At 40.8% G+C, this 20,456-nt stretch overlaps 1 protein-coding gene across 1 annotated transcript; it reads right to left on the bottom strand.

Moving 5' to 3' along the window:
• Positions 1 to 768: 768 nt before the first annotated feature.
• Positions 769 to 2,605, bottom strand: LOC143382883 (uncharacterized). Its single transcript, XM_077105609.1, is given in 2 exon segments — positions 769 to 1,051; positions 1,053 to 2,605. Coding segments are annotated over 2 exon segments (1,836 nt in total).
• Positions 2,606 to 20,456: the final 17,851 nt, after the last annotated feature.

Genomic DNA, 20,456 nt, shown 5'->3' on the forward strand with positions numbered 1-20,456 from the left:
CACATTTTAAAGTTTATGGGCTGCATTACTGACAGTGAAATAAATCAGCACTTGTTGTGTATAGTACAGGAACTCGAACAAGCTCATGCTTACTAGGAAAACCAAACCAAACCAAAACAAAATAACTTTTGAGAAAAGGGGGCACTTGGGATATCTAGTTAGTAAGCTTAATACCACAATAGCATAGTGTGTTCACACACGATGAATGCATAGATACCTAGCGTGAGCATAAGGTAGGACTCTCTAGTTCTCAGACATCTATATAAATGCCAACTTAGATATGAAAGGGATTTGTTTTCTCCACATTCTCTAAAATAATTTCTATATACCATTGGTAATATACACTTACTAAAGAGCTAAGATTCTAAAACTGATACATTTCCTTTTGAGTTTTGATTAAACACCTCTACACATTGAATTTAAAAATATTTGATAACTTCTGCATTAATGTTATTATATATTTCTTACAATAATACAACTCCTCTTTTGTGGACTATGTCTGAATAAAAGACAGCTTTTCTTACATTATAGCAAAGATAGAATTTCTTTCTATTGTTGCTAACAGACAATTGATAAAAAAATTTATTCACAATAAAGGGTTTCCCACAAATCTCAGAACTCTTCCTCAGATTTTTTCTTAATTTTAGTAATGTATGGGTTTCAAATTAAATTGTCATTATAAAAACTGATTGAGTTTTCTCTCCAATGGGTTTTGTTTTTAAATTGAGCGTAACAGCTAAATATTGATTAAAACCTTTTTCATGGTCATCAATAGCATTCATAAGATTTTTGTTCTGGTATGGTGTCTCTGGAAATGAATAAAGTTGCTGTATACAGTAAGGGTTTCCCCCCATTCATCACATTTAAACTGTCTTGCCCAGAATGGAGTTTCTCATGATTAATAAGATCAGAGAATTGGCTAAAATTTATGCTGCACTGAACACACTGGTACATTTTGTCCTCAGTGTGGATCTTCTGGTGATCAATGAGATCTGTTCCCATAGTGAAGGTTTTCCCACACGCATCACATTTATATGATTTTTTCACCTGTGTGGATTTTTTGATGATTAATGAGTTCAGAGCAATGACTAAAGCTTCTGCTACATTGGTCACATGGATATGGTTTCTCCCCAGGGTGGATTCTCTGATGCAGGATGAGAGCTGAGCACTGACTGAAAGCCTTCCCACACTCATTACATTTATAAGGTCTTTCCCCAGTGTGGACTCTTTGGTGTCTGATGAGGTCTGAGTTCTGACAGAAACTTCGGCTGCACTGTGTGCATGGATATGGTTTGTCTCCAGTGTGAATTCGCTGATGAAGAATAAGGTCAGAACTCTGACTGAAGGTTTTCTCATAACTATCACAACAATAGGGCTTTTCACCAAAGTGCACTCTCAGATGTTTAGTGAGGTCTGAACTTTGACTAAAACTTTTATTGCACAAATTACAAGCATATGGTTTCTCTCCAGTGTGTATTCTGTGATGCTTTACGAGATCTGAACAGCGACTAAAACTTTTAGTGCAGTCACTACACGGATAAGGTTTCTCTCCAGTGTGGATTCTCTGATGTAGAATAAGGTTGGAGCTCTGACTAAAGGTTTTCCCACAGTCGACACATTCATAGGGTTTCTCACCTGTATGAATTCTATGTTTAACGAGATCTGATCTTCGACTAAACATTTTATTGCACTGATTACATGGATAAGACTTCTCTCCAGTGTGAATTCGTTGATGATTAATAAGATCTGAAAGCCTACTGAAAGTTTTGCTGCACTGATTACATGAATAGGGTTTTTCTCCGGTGTGAATTCTTTGATGCAGAATAAGAACTGAGCTTTGATTAAAAGCCTTTCTACACTCATTACATTTATAGGGCTTCTCTCCAGTGTGGATCCTTCGGTGTTTAATAAGGTCTGAATTCTGACTGAAACTTTTGCTACATTGATTACATGGATATGGCTTTTCCCCAGTGTGGATTCTCTGATGCAAAATAAGGTCTGAGCTCTGACTGAAGGCTTTCCCACATACATCACACTTATATGGTTTCTCCCCAGTGTGGATTCTTTGATGTTTTATAACATTAGAACTTTGACTAAATTGTTTGTTACACTGGTTACACGTATAAGGCTTCTCTCCAGTGTGAATTCTCTGATGTTTAACTAGGTATGAGCGCTGACTAAAACTTTTATTACAATGACTGCATTGATAAGGTTTCTCTCCTGTATGGATTCTCTGATGTATAATAAGATCTGAACTCTGACTAAAGGCTTTCCCACATTCATCACATTTATAAGGTTTTTCACCAGTGTGGACTCTTTGATGTTTAATAAGGTCTGAACTCCGACTGAAACTTTTAATACACCAATTACAAGGATAGGGTTTCTCTCCAGTATGAATTCTCTGATGCATAAACAGAGCTGAGCTCACTTGAGAGACCTTTCCACAATTATCACATTCATATGTTTTTTTCCAATGGGTTCTCTGGTGCTGAATAAGGCCTGTACTCCAAGGAAAGTTTTGTCCACATTCCTCACAGTTATATTGTCTTCTTTTAAAGGGGGTCTGATACTTTTTATTCAATTTATTCCACTGTGAGCCAATCATCAGCTGGCAGCTAGAAGTTTGCTGGCAGCTGGAAGTTTGCTGGGGCCCCTTCAGCTATGGCTCTGAACACAAGCCATAACAAACAGCAACAGTTACACATGTGATTGATACCATCTTAGATCCAGCCCTATCAGAGACACTAGATGACTTCCTGAATGACCCCAGACAGTTTTAGGAAAAAAAAAAAAAAAAAAAAAAAAACCTGCCCAGCTGAACTCAGCTCAAGTTAGCCACCTACAAACTATAAGAAATAATATGGTTTAAAAATATGATGTTGGGGCTAGAGTTGTGGCTCAGTGATAGCATTTGCCTAGCATGTGTGAGGCACTGGGTCCAATTCTCAGCACCACATATAAATAAATAAATAAAATAAAGGGCCATCAATATTTTAAAAATATTTTTAAAAACTTTAAAAAAATCTGATGTTTTAGGTCATTAAGTTTTGGGGTCCTTTATTTTGGAGTAATACATAGACACAATACTCAAGAAAACCCCCAAGACATGAACTATTATACACTTATAAAGTGGGGAAACAGAACTGTAAAATTACTGGAGGCAGTGACAAAGCTAGTATTTGGATCCATGTCAGCAGACTCCAAATGTTCAAATTTGACCCTATAGGAGATGAGAGAGATGATGTGAAAAGATCATAAGGAGGACATTCCAAACATTGACAGATTGGTACTAAGGTGATAGACCATAAAGGCAAAAATAGATGACTCGGGTCCTTAAAAAAAAAAAAAAAGGGAACTGCATGAGAATTTGATAAAGATGCAAGACTTTGCTTGAAGCACTAAAAGATATAGTATTGCCTGACACAGTGTAGACATAGGTAGTGAAGAATACCAATATTATTTGAAGAAACCAGCATGAGGCAATATTCTATCCCCTCAAAACACTAAGATAAACTATGTTGCTCCTCACCTGAAAGAAGGTGATGTTGTTGAAAATTACAATTGAACTGGATCTCCATGGACTGAATATGGACACCTCAGGGAGTAATTATCATTTGGAGAATTATCATTTCTTCTGTAAGATTTTCTTGTCCACAAAAGGGTCTGAGACCTGGAGGCAACTTGGCACCACTGGGCTCAGAAGGGAATCATTGTGCAAACTAGAGATGCAATTTCTGAGACTAGTCCACCAGACACAGCTTCTAGATATAAAAGAAGGGAAGGAGAAACCGAAATTTTAATTTCCAAATGCTTTTCTATTAGAATTTATTTATCTTCCTTCCCATTATCCAGGAATCTGGCATTAGCCCTCTCGGACATACATTCCCCATTCCAAATCGAGAGCTAGTAAAACAAAATTGGGAGTTAATTCTACCGAAATTGGGGTAACTGGAAAGAACGCTGGGGAGAGAATTTTGGCATTTGTCTCAGTGGTTAAGAATGTTATTTGCTGCCTTTACAAAATGGTCACTACTGATCATCAACGTGATCGTTTTCCTTTCTTTGCCTTCTAACACTCACAAATTCAGGCAGCTCTTTCCTGGGTCGGTTGGCTGGTTCGCGAGGATTCCTCCGCCCACGTGATTCCACCAGCTCCCCAATTTTCTGGCGTTCATTCATTCATTTGAACTCGACGCCCATACCGACAGCTCCCCTTGCCCAGGAGCGACCCTGGCGGCTCTGACTATCCATGGACTCAGGAAACCGCTTGTCAGACAAGATCACCTGGGACACCTCGGCCTGGGGTGGGCCGACTTCTTGCGTACCTCGAACATCTCCCCGTCTCCCTATCCAGACTCACACGCAGCGAGCCAGGCATCGCCCTGTCCACTCTAGGAATCTGGGAGGATTGCTCAGCTCTATGGCGCGTGGCCGCGCATGCGCAGGGCGGCACCGAGGGTTGGCGGTCGGATTCCCTGCAATTAACCCATGAACGTCCGCTGAGCTGCTACCAGCAGATCCTTAGCTAGGTACTCTGCCAGCGGCAGATCCCTTGCTGTCCCGTCTGTAGATTCTTAAGGTGAATGTCGGAATCCGTTGTCTTTCCGGAAAGCTCTCAGGGGCTGGCTAGTTTTCTGACCGAATAATGAATTCTTCGTTAGCTCGCACGCGCTTTTTAACCCATCCTCTCTCATGTAATCAGATTCACAGGAGAGCGTTCATTCAACTTTCTTACTGTGCTCTCCCCCACGCAAGCAGAATCACGTGGAGGCCTCCTTAAAATATTGATCTCTGGACCCCACCTCCAGAGATTGTGGCTCAGGTTTGGGAGGGAAGTCCGTGTTTTCAAGTGATCCTGCTGGTCCTGAAACCGCACTTTGATAACCGCTGCCTTAGAAATAAATGAAGCTCAGCAATAAATCCTTTAGTGGCTGGAAAACTGGAAAAAAAAAAAAAAAAAATGAGGTTAAGGAATGGCAGAAACCAGGCGCCCTAGCGCACACCTGTAATCCCAGCGGCTGGGGAGGCCGAGGCAGGAAGGTCACGAGTTCAAAGCCAGCCTCTGCAATTTAACGAGGCGCTAAGAAGCTCAGTGACTGCTCTGTCTCTAAATAAAATACCAAAAAAGGGCTGGGAATGTGGCTCAATGGTTGAATGCCCTTGAGTTCAATCCCCAGGTAAGAAAGAGAAAGAGGGGAGGAGGGCTAGGTGGAAGAGGAGGAGAAAGAAAAAGAGGGAGGGAGGGAGAGAGAGAAAGATGATTTCTGATACGTGTAGGGCTGTGAAACCATCATCACAATCAAAACAGTGAACACATCTGTCAACTACAGAAGTTTCCTATCGCCAGCAGGCTATCATTCTCATCTCCTACCAGTAATGATCAGTCTTCTGTTACTATAGATTTTTTAGATTCTAAGTTTTGTAAACTTAGAAATTTATTTAAATGGAATCATTTAAAATGTACTTTTTGGGGAGGGGTAGACTTCTTTCACTGAGCATTATTATACCGACCTTATCTATATTGCTGTATCAATAATTCACTGTTGCTGAATAAAATTTTATTGTGTGTATATATATCACAGTTTGTTTATCCATTAGCCCACCAGTTGATGGGCGTTTGGGTTTTCTATTTTTTTTTCCCCATCACAAATAAAGCTGCCATGAACATTCGTGTAAAAGTTTATATGGAGGGGCTGGGGTTATAGCTCAACGGTAGAGCCTTGCCTAGCACGTGTGAGGACCTGGGTTCAATCCTCAGCACCACATAAAAATCAATAAATAAAATAAAGGTATAAAAATAGTACAAGTCCTTTTTTAAAAAAAAGTTTATATGGACATCTGCTTCCCCCTTCCCCCATGTGTATGTTTAACATTTCAAGAAATTGCCACACTGTTTTTACAGAATGGCTGTGTAGTTTTGCTTTTCCTACCAGCTATGAATGAGAGTTCCAGTTTCTCCACATCCTTACCAACTCTGTGTATCTCATCATGGTTTTAATTTGCATTCCCCTAACAACTAATGAATGGTAGCATTGTTTCATTTGCTTATATGCCACCTGTGTATCTTCCTTTGGTGAAGTGTCTGTATATATATTTTGTCTGCATGCTATACAAATATATCATAAATTTGTTTTTCTTTCTCTTAATTGTTTGAAGCCAGAAGTTTTAAATTTTGTTTAAGAATATAATTTATAATTTAGTTCTTTTTATGGATGATGTTTTTGTTGTTGTATGTAAGAAATCTTTACAAATTAACCTAAGTCACAAGATTTTCTTATATTTTATCTTTCAGAAATTATTTGGAGTTTTAGATTTTACATTTGGGCCTATGATTCTTTTTTTTTTTTTGTACTGGAGATTGAACCCAGGGGTGCTTTACCACTGAGCTACATCCCCAACCCTTTTTTATTTTTTGTTTTGGGACAGGGTCTTGGTAAGTTGCTTAGGACCTTGATAAATTGCTGACACTGACTTTGAACATGAAATCCCCCTGCCTTAACCTTCTGAGTCACTGGGATTACAGGCACATGTCACCATGCCAGCCCAGAATTAATTTTATGGTAAACATACTCTGAGATTTGGGGCAAAGTTTCTTTTATTGTATGTGGATATTCAGTTGTTCTGCACTTTTCTTTCTCCTCTGAATTTCCACTGAACCTTTGTGGAAAAATTCTCTTCTCCTTTCTTTTCCCCTTTCCTCCTTTCTGGTGCTGGGGGATCAAACTCAGGGTCTTAGGCAAGTACTCTACCAATGTGCTATGCCCCTAGTCCCATGATGCTACACTTTTCATTACAGTAGCTTTATAATAAGGCTCAAATCAGGTAGTGTGAGACTTCTAATGTTTTTGTTTTATCTGTTCTAACTCCAGTGCATTTCTATATAAATTTCCAAATCAGCTTGTCAATTTTTTAAAAAAAAAAACCTCCTGGAATTTTGATTGAGATTGAATTGTATTTAGAGATCAATTTGGAGAGAATGAGTATCTTAGATGTAACTTTTTGGTAGATATCATTTATCATATTGAGGAAGTTATTTTCTATTTCTAGTTTATTGAGAATTTATATCAGGACTGTATGGTGGATTTTTAAATATCTTTTAAGAAGACAATATGTTTTTCATTTTTAGCTTGTTAGTATGGCAATTCACCTTTGCAGAAAGAACTGTTCCCAGTGTATGAGAACTGGCTCTATGAAACTAAAGAAAGAGGTAGACATATCCAGGATCATAGAGTGCAGTTTACTGGGGTATCTACTGACAGAAGCATGTCTTGGGTGGCAGCAAGACAGGTGGCTACCTGTCATTTGGTTTGGAGGGAGGGGACTATGGTCAAAGTGACTTTGTTTAAAATCAAAATGTACCTGGTTTATTTAAACCCATAACAAAGATATCAGGCACATCTCTGGCACTGATGGCACCAGGGACCAGTCATAAAGCTCTACATATTCCTTTAGTGTTTTTGTAAAAATTATAGTATGCTGGGAAACTATTCAGGGAAAACAGACCAGGGTTACTCAGGGAAGTCACGGCAATTACAACTCAAAGGGGCTGCATAGATCAAGCTGAATCCCTAATTTGTTTCCTTCCTTCCTTCCTTCCTTCCTTCCTTCCTCCCTCCCTCCCTCCCCCCCTTCCTTCCTTCCGTACTGGGGATAACATTCAGCCTGTGCCTATGCATGCAAGGCAAGTGCTCTACCACTGAGCTACATGCCCACTTACATACATGCCCACTTACTTACGTACATACCACTTACATACATTGATTTTTGAAGTTAAACCAAACTTGCATTCATGTATTAATCCCTGCTTGGTCATGACATATTATCCTTTTTATATATTGGTGAGGTTGAGTTGCTAAAATTTTGTTTATAAATCTTACATGTTTATGAGGAATATTGGCCTGTAGTTTTCTTGTTTTATATATATATATATATATATATATATATATATATATATATATTTTTTTTTTTTTAACAATCCTAATTGGCTTCATTTTTAATTTTAAAATCAGGTAACACTTCATTCCATAAAACAGAATCAGTTTTCCTATGAACCAAGCACTCATCAAAAATAATTTCATAAGTTAACATCAGATTATTTATTTTTCTTACACAAAATAAGGACAAGGGAACTTCACTATTTCGCCAGTTGAGAATGGCTGTTCTCCCTCCAATCCAGATTTCTCTTGGAGGACTAGATGTGTCAGCTTGGTTTGATTAACTCCATGTTGTTGTCCCCCCACCCCCCACCCCTGGAATATTGTCTCTGTTGAAAAACTGGCTTCACAAAGAAGGTGGCAGCAGGAAAATTTCAGAACCCAAAGCTTAAAAATAAGTCTTGGGCAGTGTGGGGTTATTTTCTGTCTCTGGGGGGGATCATCTGGTGTCTGAGGCCTGGGGACAGAGGCAAAGTCCCCAGCCGCCCATCTAGGAGATGTCACTCTCAGTAGCGTCTGGTGTCCTGACTTGTGCTCGCCCAGGATGATTGTGGGTAAGGAGCAGCAGGTCACAGGGGCCCCTCTGACCCTCTGGGAGACAGAGCTCTCCCTCAGCAGACCCCGGAACTGAGGGTCAGCGGCCAGGGGAGAATCAAGAACTGTCCCTGCCTGTGGTCCCTGAGGTCCTGGGGCAGGGATGCAGGAGGTAGCCAGTGTCACAAGATGTCCCTGTCCCCAGCCAGGCTGGGCGCCTGGCTAAGCGAGGAGAAAGACAGGTGTCCCTCCTCAGGGCCTGGCCCCTGCGCCTGGTCTCACTTCCTCCCCTGCACTGCCTGGAAGGGGAGGAAGTGACACCCAAGGGAAGGCCGGGAAGCGAGGCCACCGTCACATTCAAGCTCAGGGTGCGACAACTGAGTCAGCCTCCCAACAAGCCGCATGCCCCGCTCCTCTTCATGTATCACATCCCTTCTGAGAGTCATGTCCTCCCCTTTATAGGCACAAGGACCCAGAAGTTCCAGAGACACGTCCATGTTTAGGTCCTCGGATCCGGAAGTGCCTCAAGTGTCCATGTTTAGGCCCCTGGATCCGGAAGTTCCTCAGACATCCATGTTTAGGCCCCGGGATCCGGAATTTCCAAAGTCCATGTTTAGGCACTCGGATCCAGAAGTTCCTCAGGCATCCATGTTTAGGCCCCTGGATCCGGAAGTGCCTCAGGTGCACGTCCATGTTTAGGCTCTAGGACAGGAAGTTTCTCAGGTGTCCATGTTTAGGCCCACGGATCCAGAGGTTCCTCAGGTGCATGTCCATGTTTAGGCCCCTGGATCCAGAAGTTCCTTGGTGCACATTCATGTTTAGGCCCCCGGATCCGGAAGTGCCTCAGATGCACGTCCATCTTTGGGCTCTCAGATCCGGAAGTTCCTCAGTCCTCCATATTTAGGCCGTAGCATCGGAAGTTCTTCAGGCACATGTCCATGTTTATGCCCCTGGATCTGGAAGTTCCAAAGGTGCACGTCCATGTTTAGGCTCTAGATTGGAAGTTCCTCAGGTGTCCATGTTTGGGCCCTTGGATCCAGAAGTTCCTCAGGCGTCCATGTTTAGGCCCCTGGATCCGGAAGTGCCTCAGGTGCACAGCCATGTTTAGGCTCTAGGACCGGAAGTTCCTCAGGTGTCCATGTTTAGGCCCCTGGATCCGGAAATTGCTCGGGCATCCATATTTAGGCCCACAGATCCGGAGATTCCTCAGGTGCTCGTCCATGTTTAAGCCCCTGGATCTGGAAGTTCCCCAGGTGCACGTACATTTTTAGGCCCCCAGATCAGGAAGTTCCTCAGGTGCACATCCATCTTTGGGCTCTTGGATCCGGAAGTTCCTCAGTCCTCCATGTTTAGACCATAACATCTGGAAGTTCCTCAGGTGTTGAGAGCCACAGCCGAAGGGGCCCCAGCAAACTTCCAGCTGCCAGCAAACTTCCAGCTGCCAGCTGATGATTGACTCACAGCAGCCCCAGCAAACGTCTAGCTGCCAACTGATTGGCTCTTCTGTGGTGATGCTCATTGGGCTGTTTCCCTGCCCTTTCAGACTATGGAGCTGCTCATTGGGGGACTTTTTTTGGCTCCACCCATGCGACCCAGCCAATCAGTCTCAAGAGCAGGAGGAGTGTAGGAGGTTGAGAGGCTTGTGGGAAGCCGATGGTGGCAGTTGGGCTCTGAAGGTTTTTCCTGAGGAGCTGTTTTGTTTGGCGTGTGTGGTTCTAAAAATAAAGTTTGTTTCTTTTGACAAGTGGCTCCTGAATTGTGCCCAGCCAGACTGCGGCACTCAGGTGCACTTCCATGTTTAGGCCCCCAGATCCGGAAGTTCCAATGGTGCACGTCCATGTTTAGGCTCTAGGACTGGAAGTTCCTCAGGTTTAGACTTGTAATATATTTCTTGAAGATGAGTTGACAAAGTCAGGGAATAAGAAGGCTAGAACAGGGGGTTTGGGTTGTGGCTCAGTGGTAAAGTGCTTGCCTAACATGTGTGAGGCACTGGGTTTGATTCTTAGCACCACATATACATAAACAAAAATAAAGTTCTATAAATAACTAAAAAAATAAAGTTGAATTAAAAAAAAAAGGCTAGAACATGTTAACCTGTTTTGCCCCATCATCCCAGGTATGGAACACCTATAATATCTTAAAGTGAACAACAAATATACTACTTATGGTAATTTTGAAATAATATTTGAATATTTATTATATTTGGAAAATTGAAAACTTGAGGCTTAATGTGTTAAATGAACATTTCTGGCTAAAAGTGTGGTTAGAGAGATTGGCAGCAGCCAGAATGGGTCGTTTATTCAACGACCATTCTTAAGGTTCTTAACAGGGCAGTGACATTCACCTTTAACTTTAGTGTGAACATGAGATGGTGGTGGCTTGGATTAGAATGGTAACAGTGAAGATGGAGAGCAGTAGGGATATGTAAGAAATACTTGTAGGAGATACCCTATGGTTACCCCTAATTAATTATACCTGTGTGTGATCCCTTCCCCTTGAATGTGAGCAAAACCTGTGATTTTTGGTTAACAGAAAATGACTAAGATGATAAGCTATCAATTCCCTTGACTAAATCTCTATATACAGCAAAAGTGATAGGATGTTACTATAAATAGTAAATATAAATATTTACTTATTTATTATTTAAAATTTTTTTGATGGATAAATATTTATTGTAGATGGACACAATATTTATTTACTTATTTTATGTGGTCTTGAGTAGTGTCTCACACATGTAAGGCAAGCGCTACTGAGCTACAGCCCCAACCCCTCTCTCTACTTCTTGTCCGCCATGATGTTCTGCCTCACTTCAAGCCGTGAGGAATGGAACTGGCCTTCTCTGGACTAAGAGTTCTGAAACTGTGAGCTCTCAAACAAACTTTTCTTCTCTTACAGTTGTGCTGGTCAGATCCTTTAATCACAGCAGTGAAAGAGCTTACTAAAGCAGTGAACAAGGTGGTATCTAGTAGAAGCCACATACAATGGCCTGCTCAGGGATTGGGAGACTCAGACAGGAGGACTACAAGTTTGAGGCAAATAAAGTTGGGAACTTGGCAACTTAATGAGATCCTATTTCTAAATAAATTTAAAAGGGAGGTGGGGACTTGGGGATGTAGCTCAGAGGTAAAATGTTCCTGTGTTCAATCCCCAGAACCACAAATGGAGGAGGAAGAGGAGAAGGAAGAGGAAGAGAAGGAGTATGGATGATGGCATAGCTGAAGAAGAGGTTGGGACAGATGGAGGAATAGGTCTTTGAGATACCAGGAACCCTCCTTCCATACTAATCGAAAGGTTGCAGGAGAGATGGGTGCAAGATAGGATAGGTTAGTGGGAAACTGAGATTGTTCCAGGCTGAAAGTTTTTAAACTCACTGGGGGAAAAAAAAGTTGAGTTATGCATCATTTAAGAATAAAGGTGAAGGTAGAAACTGAAAATTTAAGTAAAGTGGAAATGCTTTGAAATAGTCTTTGTGCAAAGTTTGAGCTAGCTAGAAAACAGTAAGACTGGCAAGCAATATTGAGTGACTTGTAGTTTTGATGTGTTATTTGTCATTCTTAAATTGCTAGCTTTGTGATGGGTGAAATTGCCTACAGAAACTGCCACCACACACTACTTGAGGAATCAAAAATAAATAATCTAGCTGAGAGGTAGGGAGTGTAAAACACATTTTAGCATGAATCAGGTCCTGGGTTCAATCCCCAGTAACAAAATCATCATCATCATCATCATTATCATCATCTAGTTAGATGAGCTGGCATGAAGAGCAGTGTGAAAAATAAAGGACAGTTCAATAATTGACTCTTGGATACTTGGTTATTCATTTGGAAATAATTAGATCCCTTCCTCATATTGCACACAAATGAAGTATATCACAGACATAAATGAAAAGCAAATATTTAATAAAATTTATAGAAGAAAATATGCAGAAGTATCTTTATGACTTCAGAATAGAGATGAAATCTTTTATTTATTTATTTTTGTACCAAGGATTGAACCCAGTATACTGAGCCACATCCCCAGCCTGTTTTTTTTTTTTTTTTTTTTTTGCTCAGGGCCTCACTGAGTTGCTGAGGCTGGCTTTGAACTTGCAACCATGCACATTTTTTTTTCATAGACATAAAAAGCAATATAAAAATAATATAGGAAACTGGGCTGGGGTTGTAGTTCAATGGTAGAGTGCTTGCTAGCACATGTGAGGCACTGGGTTCGATCCTCAGCACTACAAAAATAAAAATTAAAAAAAAGTAAAGGTATTGTGTCCATCTACCACTGAAAAAAATATTTAAAAACCTTTAAAACAATTCATAACAGAAATAGGGATATGTTTAAAAGTAAATTATATGTAACTGAAGAAAGAATTAAAGATCTGGAAAATAAAATAAGTCACAAAAAAATGTTGTAGATGAGAAACAAAAGAAAAAGAGCAGGTAAGACACACAAGGGTTATAGTGAGGAAGTCTAGCATTTTATTGGACCTCCCCAGGAATGAAAGGGGACAGAAACAGCATCTGTCCCTTGTTTCCCATTCTTATCTGTTTTACAATTAAAATATTTTTGTTAGGACAAATAACATGAGAACACGATGAAGGTAAGAGACAGGAAGCAAATCTCATCAGCAGGTTTTTCTTTATTCAGCATTTAGCATCAGAGTCAATTGGTGGAACCCTGGCATGGCTCATTTTCAGGGCAGAAAATGGCAGGTGGCTGAAGCTAGGGTCTGGGTTACTTGGCTTATTTTAGGGTGGAACAGGAATGTCAATATAGGGAGTTTCCCTGGGCTTATAGTATTGGCCTCAGGTGACTCATGAGGGTTCTGGTCAAGTGCCAGTCTGGAGGGGTTCCTTTTGTGTTCCTTTGGTCTGGCTGAGGCTTGGGATTTTCAATGACAAAAGCTTAGAGAAAATGTCTTTGGACTTATTTCCGTATCCTTCAATTTAAAAATTCATCTTGGGGGCCAGGGTTGTGACTCAGTGGTAGAGTGCTTGCCTAGCATGCACGAGGCACTGGGTTCAATCCCTGGCACCACATAAATAAATAAACAAACAAACAAATAAATAAAAATTCATCTTTAACTTATGTATTGGCTTTTTCTAAATAATTTTTTTAAAAATAGAACAGTTTTAGATTCAGAGAATTATTGCAAACATAGCACAGAAGATCCATATTGCACCCTGCCTCCCCCCGTTTTTTTGGAGCTGAGGATTGAACCCAGGTCCTTGTGCATGTGAAGCAAGCACTCTACTGACTGAGCTGTATCCCCAGCCTCAGGTTCCCTTTTATTATCATTCTCCATAAGTGTGGTATATTTGTTACGTTTAATAAAATTTGTTGCTTTATTATTAACTAAAGTCAATGTTTTAATCAGAATGTTAAAACATTTTTAAAAGAAAATAAACAAATGATAGAGAATTATTTACTATTGATGAGTTCACTAACTGTCTTAGGTATATTTCATTAATATACCTAAGACAGTTAGGGATAATGTTTGTATTCATCTATTCATTAAAGAATGGTGGAAATGAGGGCTGGGGATATAGCTCAGTTGGTAGAATGCTTGCCTCACATACACATGGCCATGGGTTCAATCCTCAGGACCACTCAAGGTGAAAATGAGATAGGGATTTTCCATAGAGAGAGATACTGAATCCTTAAAGGGAGTGTCCACAACCACTGAGATGCAGAGAGCACATTTGTAAATCTTGAGGTTGAGTGGCATGCCCCTATAAAATAAGGGAAACGTGCAAGTAAAGGAAAAACTGACGAAATTGTGGAGTTCCACCCTGCCTGCACCTCTTATCCACCCGCTAGCACCGGCCCCCTTATTAGCACCGCACACCAAAGGTGTCTGTCTCTCCCTCTGGAGATAGCCTGCATTCATATTCCTTGTTTTTACCACAGAGGAATCTCTATTTTGAGTTTATCCTCCACCCTCCATATTTATCTACTACCTCTGTGTATGCCTTTGATCCGCATGTGCTGAAATTCTTTCCCATCATGTTGGTCAAGAACCCCAGACTGGTTCTGGGTCAAGTTCCCTTTTCTCTCTGGGAACTCCTCACACCCTCTGCGGAGACATCTCTTCTTCCGTGACAAAATTAGGTATTTATAGACCAATAAATGTGTTGCTAGTCCCCTCAAGGGAATGAACAAATTGAATACGTTCTGTGTATAAACTTTATGGACTTTTAAAATGGAAGACAATTTTACAGTCTTTTATTGACACTCCTTATTTATTTGATCTACTTCATTAAAAATCTTTTATCCCATTTCACTCACTGGGATTTTGCTGTCTCATATGGTAGCCAGTAATCACATGCAGTAATTTAAATGTGTTCAATTCAAATTAAATAAGACGAAAACTCATTTGTCAGTCTCACCAGCCATATTTCAAGTTAGAGCCTCACGTGGCTCATGACTTCCGTTTAGGACACTACGGATACAGAACATGCCTTGAAAACCACTTGATTCAGCCCTCAAGGTCTGCTCCAACTGTAACTTCTGATTGCACTTTTATCAAGAGTTCAAAACCATCTCCTTTTCCCAGGACACTAGTCCTGCGCGGAGGCGTGTGGACCACGGAGGTGCAGTCCTCCGGTCTTCCTAGAGGGGCGCGCCCGCTCGCACTTCCGGTAAGCAAGCAGCGGGAGGCCTTCTTTCTCCCTCCTTGGGGTCGGTGCCCGCAGCCGGCAGAGCAAAGGGTGAGTGGGGAGGTCTGGCAGCGTGGCTCCGGGTGCTTCCCAACCCGCCCCTGTCCGGCCTCAGTCCTCCCCGCGGCCTTACCTGGGCTCCCGCGGCTTGTCTCCGTAGAGCCGGCAGCTGTACCAGGGCCCGCCCCTCGAGGTTAGCTGTCAGCTGGCCGGTCGGTCAGCGCATCCTTTCATCTTTTCCACCGCTCATTCACCGGTCACTGACTCCTCCAGCACTTACCCAGCCTCCTGTGTGCCCGGCTGCTGGTTTAGGAGGTGGACTTGGCGCTGATGGGTTCCTTACTGCCACTTCTCAGGCGGCCAAAGTGAGCTTTTAGGTGTCAGCCATCCGTCCTGGCTTTCCAGTCTGGGTGTGATCCTATCAGACACTCCCGGAACACCTTCCACTTTCCCCTTTGTAGTTTTCATCACAATTAAGTTAGGTAATTAAGTGTGCTTAACGTGCGCCTCTGCTATTTTTATGTGATGGCAAAGACACTGTCTTGATACCTCTTTGCTCAGTGCACAGATAGGCATTCAATAAATATTTCTACTTTTATACTTAATTGATTTGTGGTACTAGGGATCGAATCCAGGCAGGGCCTCATGCATTTCCAACAAGTACTCTACCACTAAGCCACATCCCCAGCCCCTTGATAAATATTTTAAATAAGTATGTGGGAAAATGAAGGCCCTTTTCTAAAGGGCGTTTTGATTTGGTGGGAGAATGCATTTATGAAACAATACTTCCTCAGAGTAGGCATCCAAGAGGATGTACCCTGGTGTCAGATGAGTTGGTTTCAAAACAATCAGACCATATCACTTAGAAGCCATATAGCCTAGGATAAATTATTTCATATGTTCTGTTGCTCTTCAAACAGTTGAATGTACACCATAGAATGCTGTGAAGATGAAATAAATTAAGACACTTAAAAGGTAGATAATGCTGGAGTCTAATAAAGTTTCAATTGGTGTTTTCTGTTACAATTAAGTGATTAAGTAGATTCATTGTAATGCATACATTAGAAAGCAGATACATTGTAGAACCGAAGGCCTCAGCAAGCAGGATTGCCTGGATATACTCTGACCAGGGAGGGAAATGCCTTCTTCCAGAGGAAGGGGCTATAGGCAAGCTCAGTGTTCCCACCTCCCCAAGGCTCCACCCACCTACCAAAAACCACACACACACACACACACACACACACACACACCAGGTACTAGAAAGCTGGTTTGCTAGACAGCTGCATAAATACCTCAATCCAGAATTCTGATGAGAAACAGTTGGTTTCTACCCCCACTGACAAGACTGCTTTCTCAAATTTGCACCATAAGAAGGTAGCAGAAGCTCTCCCCTGAAACACTAGAACACCTTTTCCAAACTTCCTCTCGGTGGGATGATGGGAGAATCAGTGGACCTATACTTTCTTTTACTAACTGCTGGCTGGCAAATTTTCCCCAATAAAGTCTATTTTGTAACCCATACTTTGTGATGTGGAATTTACCCTTATCTGTGATGTCTTGGGTACCTACTCAGTTTTTTTTAATGTATATTTTATTGTTCAGATTTAGTGAGGACCACAGATCAGAAGATGATTGCCTTTGAAAATGTACTTTGTTATGGTTTTCAAGAAAAGGGGGCATGCCTTACATGGAAGCATGTGGAATTCCTCTGCCAATTGGTCAAGAGGCAGAGGGAATGAGGGGAAATGGGCAAGAGCCTGTTTTGTGGGTTCTATGGGAAGAAACCATCAAGACAGGGTAAGCAAGGGTAGGATTGGCTGATGTGGATAATTTTAGTGAATTCTCAGGGAGAGGGGTTCTTCCTAGTTGTTTGATACTTGATCCTGAATTGTGAGTAGAAGGGAGCAATGGCTTGAGTATGAGAGCCCTTTAGAGAAGTTGGTGGGGCTCTGGGACTGTTGGTTTCATTTGGAAGGTATGCTCACAGGTGAGTTGTTTACTATCTCTAGGGATTGGCTAGTCCTGGGAGGAACAGTCTCTCCAGTATCATTAAATACCCAGATGCCAAAGCATCATAATAAAAAGACATGTTTTATACACCAGTCCACATACTCAGATACTTTTTTTTGTTTCCAATTCCTGTAGCTCTGCAATGTTACATTATTAACTCCATGTTTAGGAGATGAAATGGGATTTCAGAAGGATTCATTTGGTGAATGATGTTGGACAACTAGTTAGAGACTGCATCATGAGTCTAAATTGGGTCGTGTGACTTCAAAGCTGGTCTCCAGCTCATACTGGGTACTGAACCAGGGCCTTACACATGCCAGGCAAGCACTTTACCACTGAGCTATACCATCATCCCTGAAACTGGTACTCTTTCTGTGAGCAAGATCACTTTTCTATGGTAGATATGAGAAATGCTGTGGGAACAATATTCAGTTCATATTAGGCACTTGACAATGTTGACCACTACCTCTTTGAATTTTCCAGTTCATTCTTTTATATAGATAGAAGGTGTTATGAGTTATGCATTGGGTTGAGTGATGGAGATATAATAGTGAGCAAAAATGTTGATGTACCTTACAGTGAAGTCATAGATAAACAGGTATTAACCAAATGATCCCATTAAAGTATATGCACTGACAAAGTGAAAAAAGTGATTTGAGGGAAAGAAATGTTTTTAAACTTTGTCTCCTGTGTCTCCTTGACTAATCCAGGGTTCTTAACCCCTGGTTGTACATCAGAATCACTTGCAGAATATATTATACATATAATTGTTGGGACCTCATCTAGGAGATTCTGATTATGCTTTAGTGCATTCCAGATAAATGCAATGAGTGCAGTCAAAGAGAGCTTTACCTTGACTAAAAGTACGTTGATTTTATTAAAAAACAAATAAACAACAACAACAACAACAAAAACTGGTCAGGGGCACACGGAGAGAAAATGTGTAAGCATTCCTATTAATAGCCCCAGCCAAGCTTCCTGATATTAGCCACAATCAGTTGCTAGACAGTGAGTAATACCCCTTGGAAACCTTCTCCACTGGAACCTTCAAATCTCCAGCCCAACTGATAAAAGATCACAACCACATTAGGGATCAAAAGTTGAAACTAGGGCCTGGGGCTGTAGTTCAGTGGCAGAGCACTTGCCTAGCATGTGTGAGGCACTGGGTTCAATCTTTAGCATCACATAAAAATAAACAAATAAAATAAAGGCATGCTGTCCATCTATAACTACAATTTTTTTTAAAAAAGTTGAAACTAATAGTTAAACTTGATCAATAAACAATACTGTGAGAAATACTAGTCTATTTTTGTTTAAAATCATTAAAAACAAAACAAAACTGGTTATAAGAACATATCAGATTTGCAATTTGAAAAGATCACTCTGGTTACAATGTAGATTAATAGAGTAATGGGGGTACAGTGCATTGAGGAAGTCAGTAGATAAGTTATTGTAAAGTATGACAGATGGGACAGTTAAGATGGATATGGTGGTGGCAGAGTTTAGGATGGGCAGACAGGCAATGAAATCAGTAGGCTAATATACATTATATAAAGGAAGGGAGTAAAAGAAAGAATTTTGTTATGGATGATTTCTGTCTATACAGCCAGGTAAGATATTCCTGTTTCCTGAAAGGGAACCAATGTAGAGCAGATTTGATATGGGAGAAATCATGAGTTGTTTATGAATGTACTATTTGATATGCATTTGAGAAATTCAAGAGGAGTTATGATGGGAGTGAAGAACTGTGGGTAAATAGGTCTGAAGCTCAGATAGGAGGTCTATACTAGAAGATGGTAAACAAAGGTGAGGGTTAGGTAGCCTTGGAGGAAAGTGGAGAGTTAAAAAAGGGGAGAATTTAGGACTAATCTTAGAGAATTCTGATTTAGAGGGGGTGGACCTATGAAGGAGATGGAGGAGTTTATATCCTTCCTTCAGCCACACATCCATGGAAGATGAGTTAGTGAGGCATAATATTTATAATAAAATTGAATAATACCACAAACATTGAAAAAAAAGGGCAAGAGACATAACAGAAACTAATAGTCACTAAGGATACATAGGTGTGATGCAGCCCTTGGTAAATGCTATGTACACAGGTCTGACAGTGCAGCATCATGTGATTCCTTTTTGTTTATTTTTTAACCTTATGATTTCTTAAATTACAATTATCACATAATAAGAACTAAAAAATATATTTATTATTTTTCTTCTGCAAAAAATTAAGAAAAACATCCCCAAGTTTCTATTGTGTTTTGGTGTATTTGAAGCACCTGTTAATATCTGGTAAAGTACAGTTTAGGAAATGCTGCTTTGTTGGTACCTCAGACATAACTTTCTTAGTGAATAGCTCAGAAAATGACACCAACAACCTCCAGTCACCAGGCATAGCCAGAAACCTGAGTCCTTCTAGATTCCCCTTTCTTCCAAACCCTTAATCAATGTGTCCTATCTTTATATTTTTTGACTCCCATAGTCTAAATGGTTGCAACAAACCCTCACTCATCTCTTCTTCTCTCTCTTTGAGGGCACATAGATCCCCCAGCCATTCCTGTGGCCATGAGGGATCAACCCCTTGGACTCTGGAGGACTTGGCTGTTTCCCTATAGTTATCCCTTCTCCTTAATTGTACCCCAGGCTCTGGCACATTATTCTTAACCAGGCTTCTACCTATTAGAAGCACTTGGGGACACTCACTTAAGCCCCATCCCTGGAGATTCTGACTCCATGAATCTCTCATGGTGCCTCTATACTAAGACATAGCCAGAGGTGGCAACCATTAGTCTGGCCTCCCTAAACCATTTTCAGTTTCTTCAATAGGCCACATCTTCTCACACTTCTCCCCTCTCTCCCTGGGTTTGGTCAGTGGTCTTTCTCTTGTGTTCATCATCTTTAGATTTATCAATCTGTATTTACCTGTCAATTTCACATACTAAATAAACTGAGTCCTTGAAGACAGAACTCGTTATCTTGAGACTCCTGTTTAGTATGCCTGCTAGCACATAGTTAATGTTCAAATATTTGTTGAAAAAATGTATGAAGGAATCTCTCTTTTCCTTGTGCTGTTTCAGAATCTTGTGACAAATTCAAGAATAACTTTTCCTTGTTTGTACATGTATAGCCATTCTTCATAACTCCTTTCTAATCTTTTCATCATTATTCCTAGTTTATAGTAACAATCAAGGTTGTCCTGGGCATTAACCAATTATGGAATAAAAAGGAGAAGTTCTTGAGGCCAGGCAACCCTGAGGTCATGTCTTGACAGGTTTGGGGCCTTGGGAAAATTCATTAACTTTCAAAAAGCTTTCATCTTCTATAAAACATGGGGATC

Source organism: Callospermophilus lateralis, chromosome 17 (genome assembly GCF_048772815.1).
Source record: "Callospermophilus lateralis isolate mCalLat2 chromosome 17, mCalLat2.hap1, whole genome shotgun sequence".
NCBI classification, from domain to species: Eukaryota; Metazoa; Chordata; class Mammalia; order Rodentia; family Sciuridae; genus Callospermophilus; species Callospermophilus lateralis.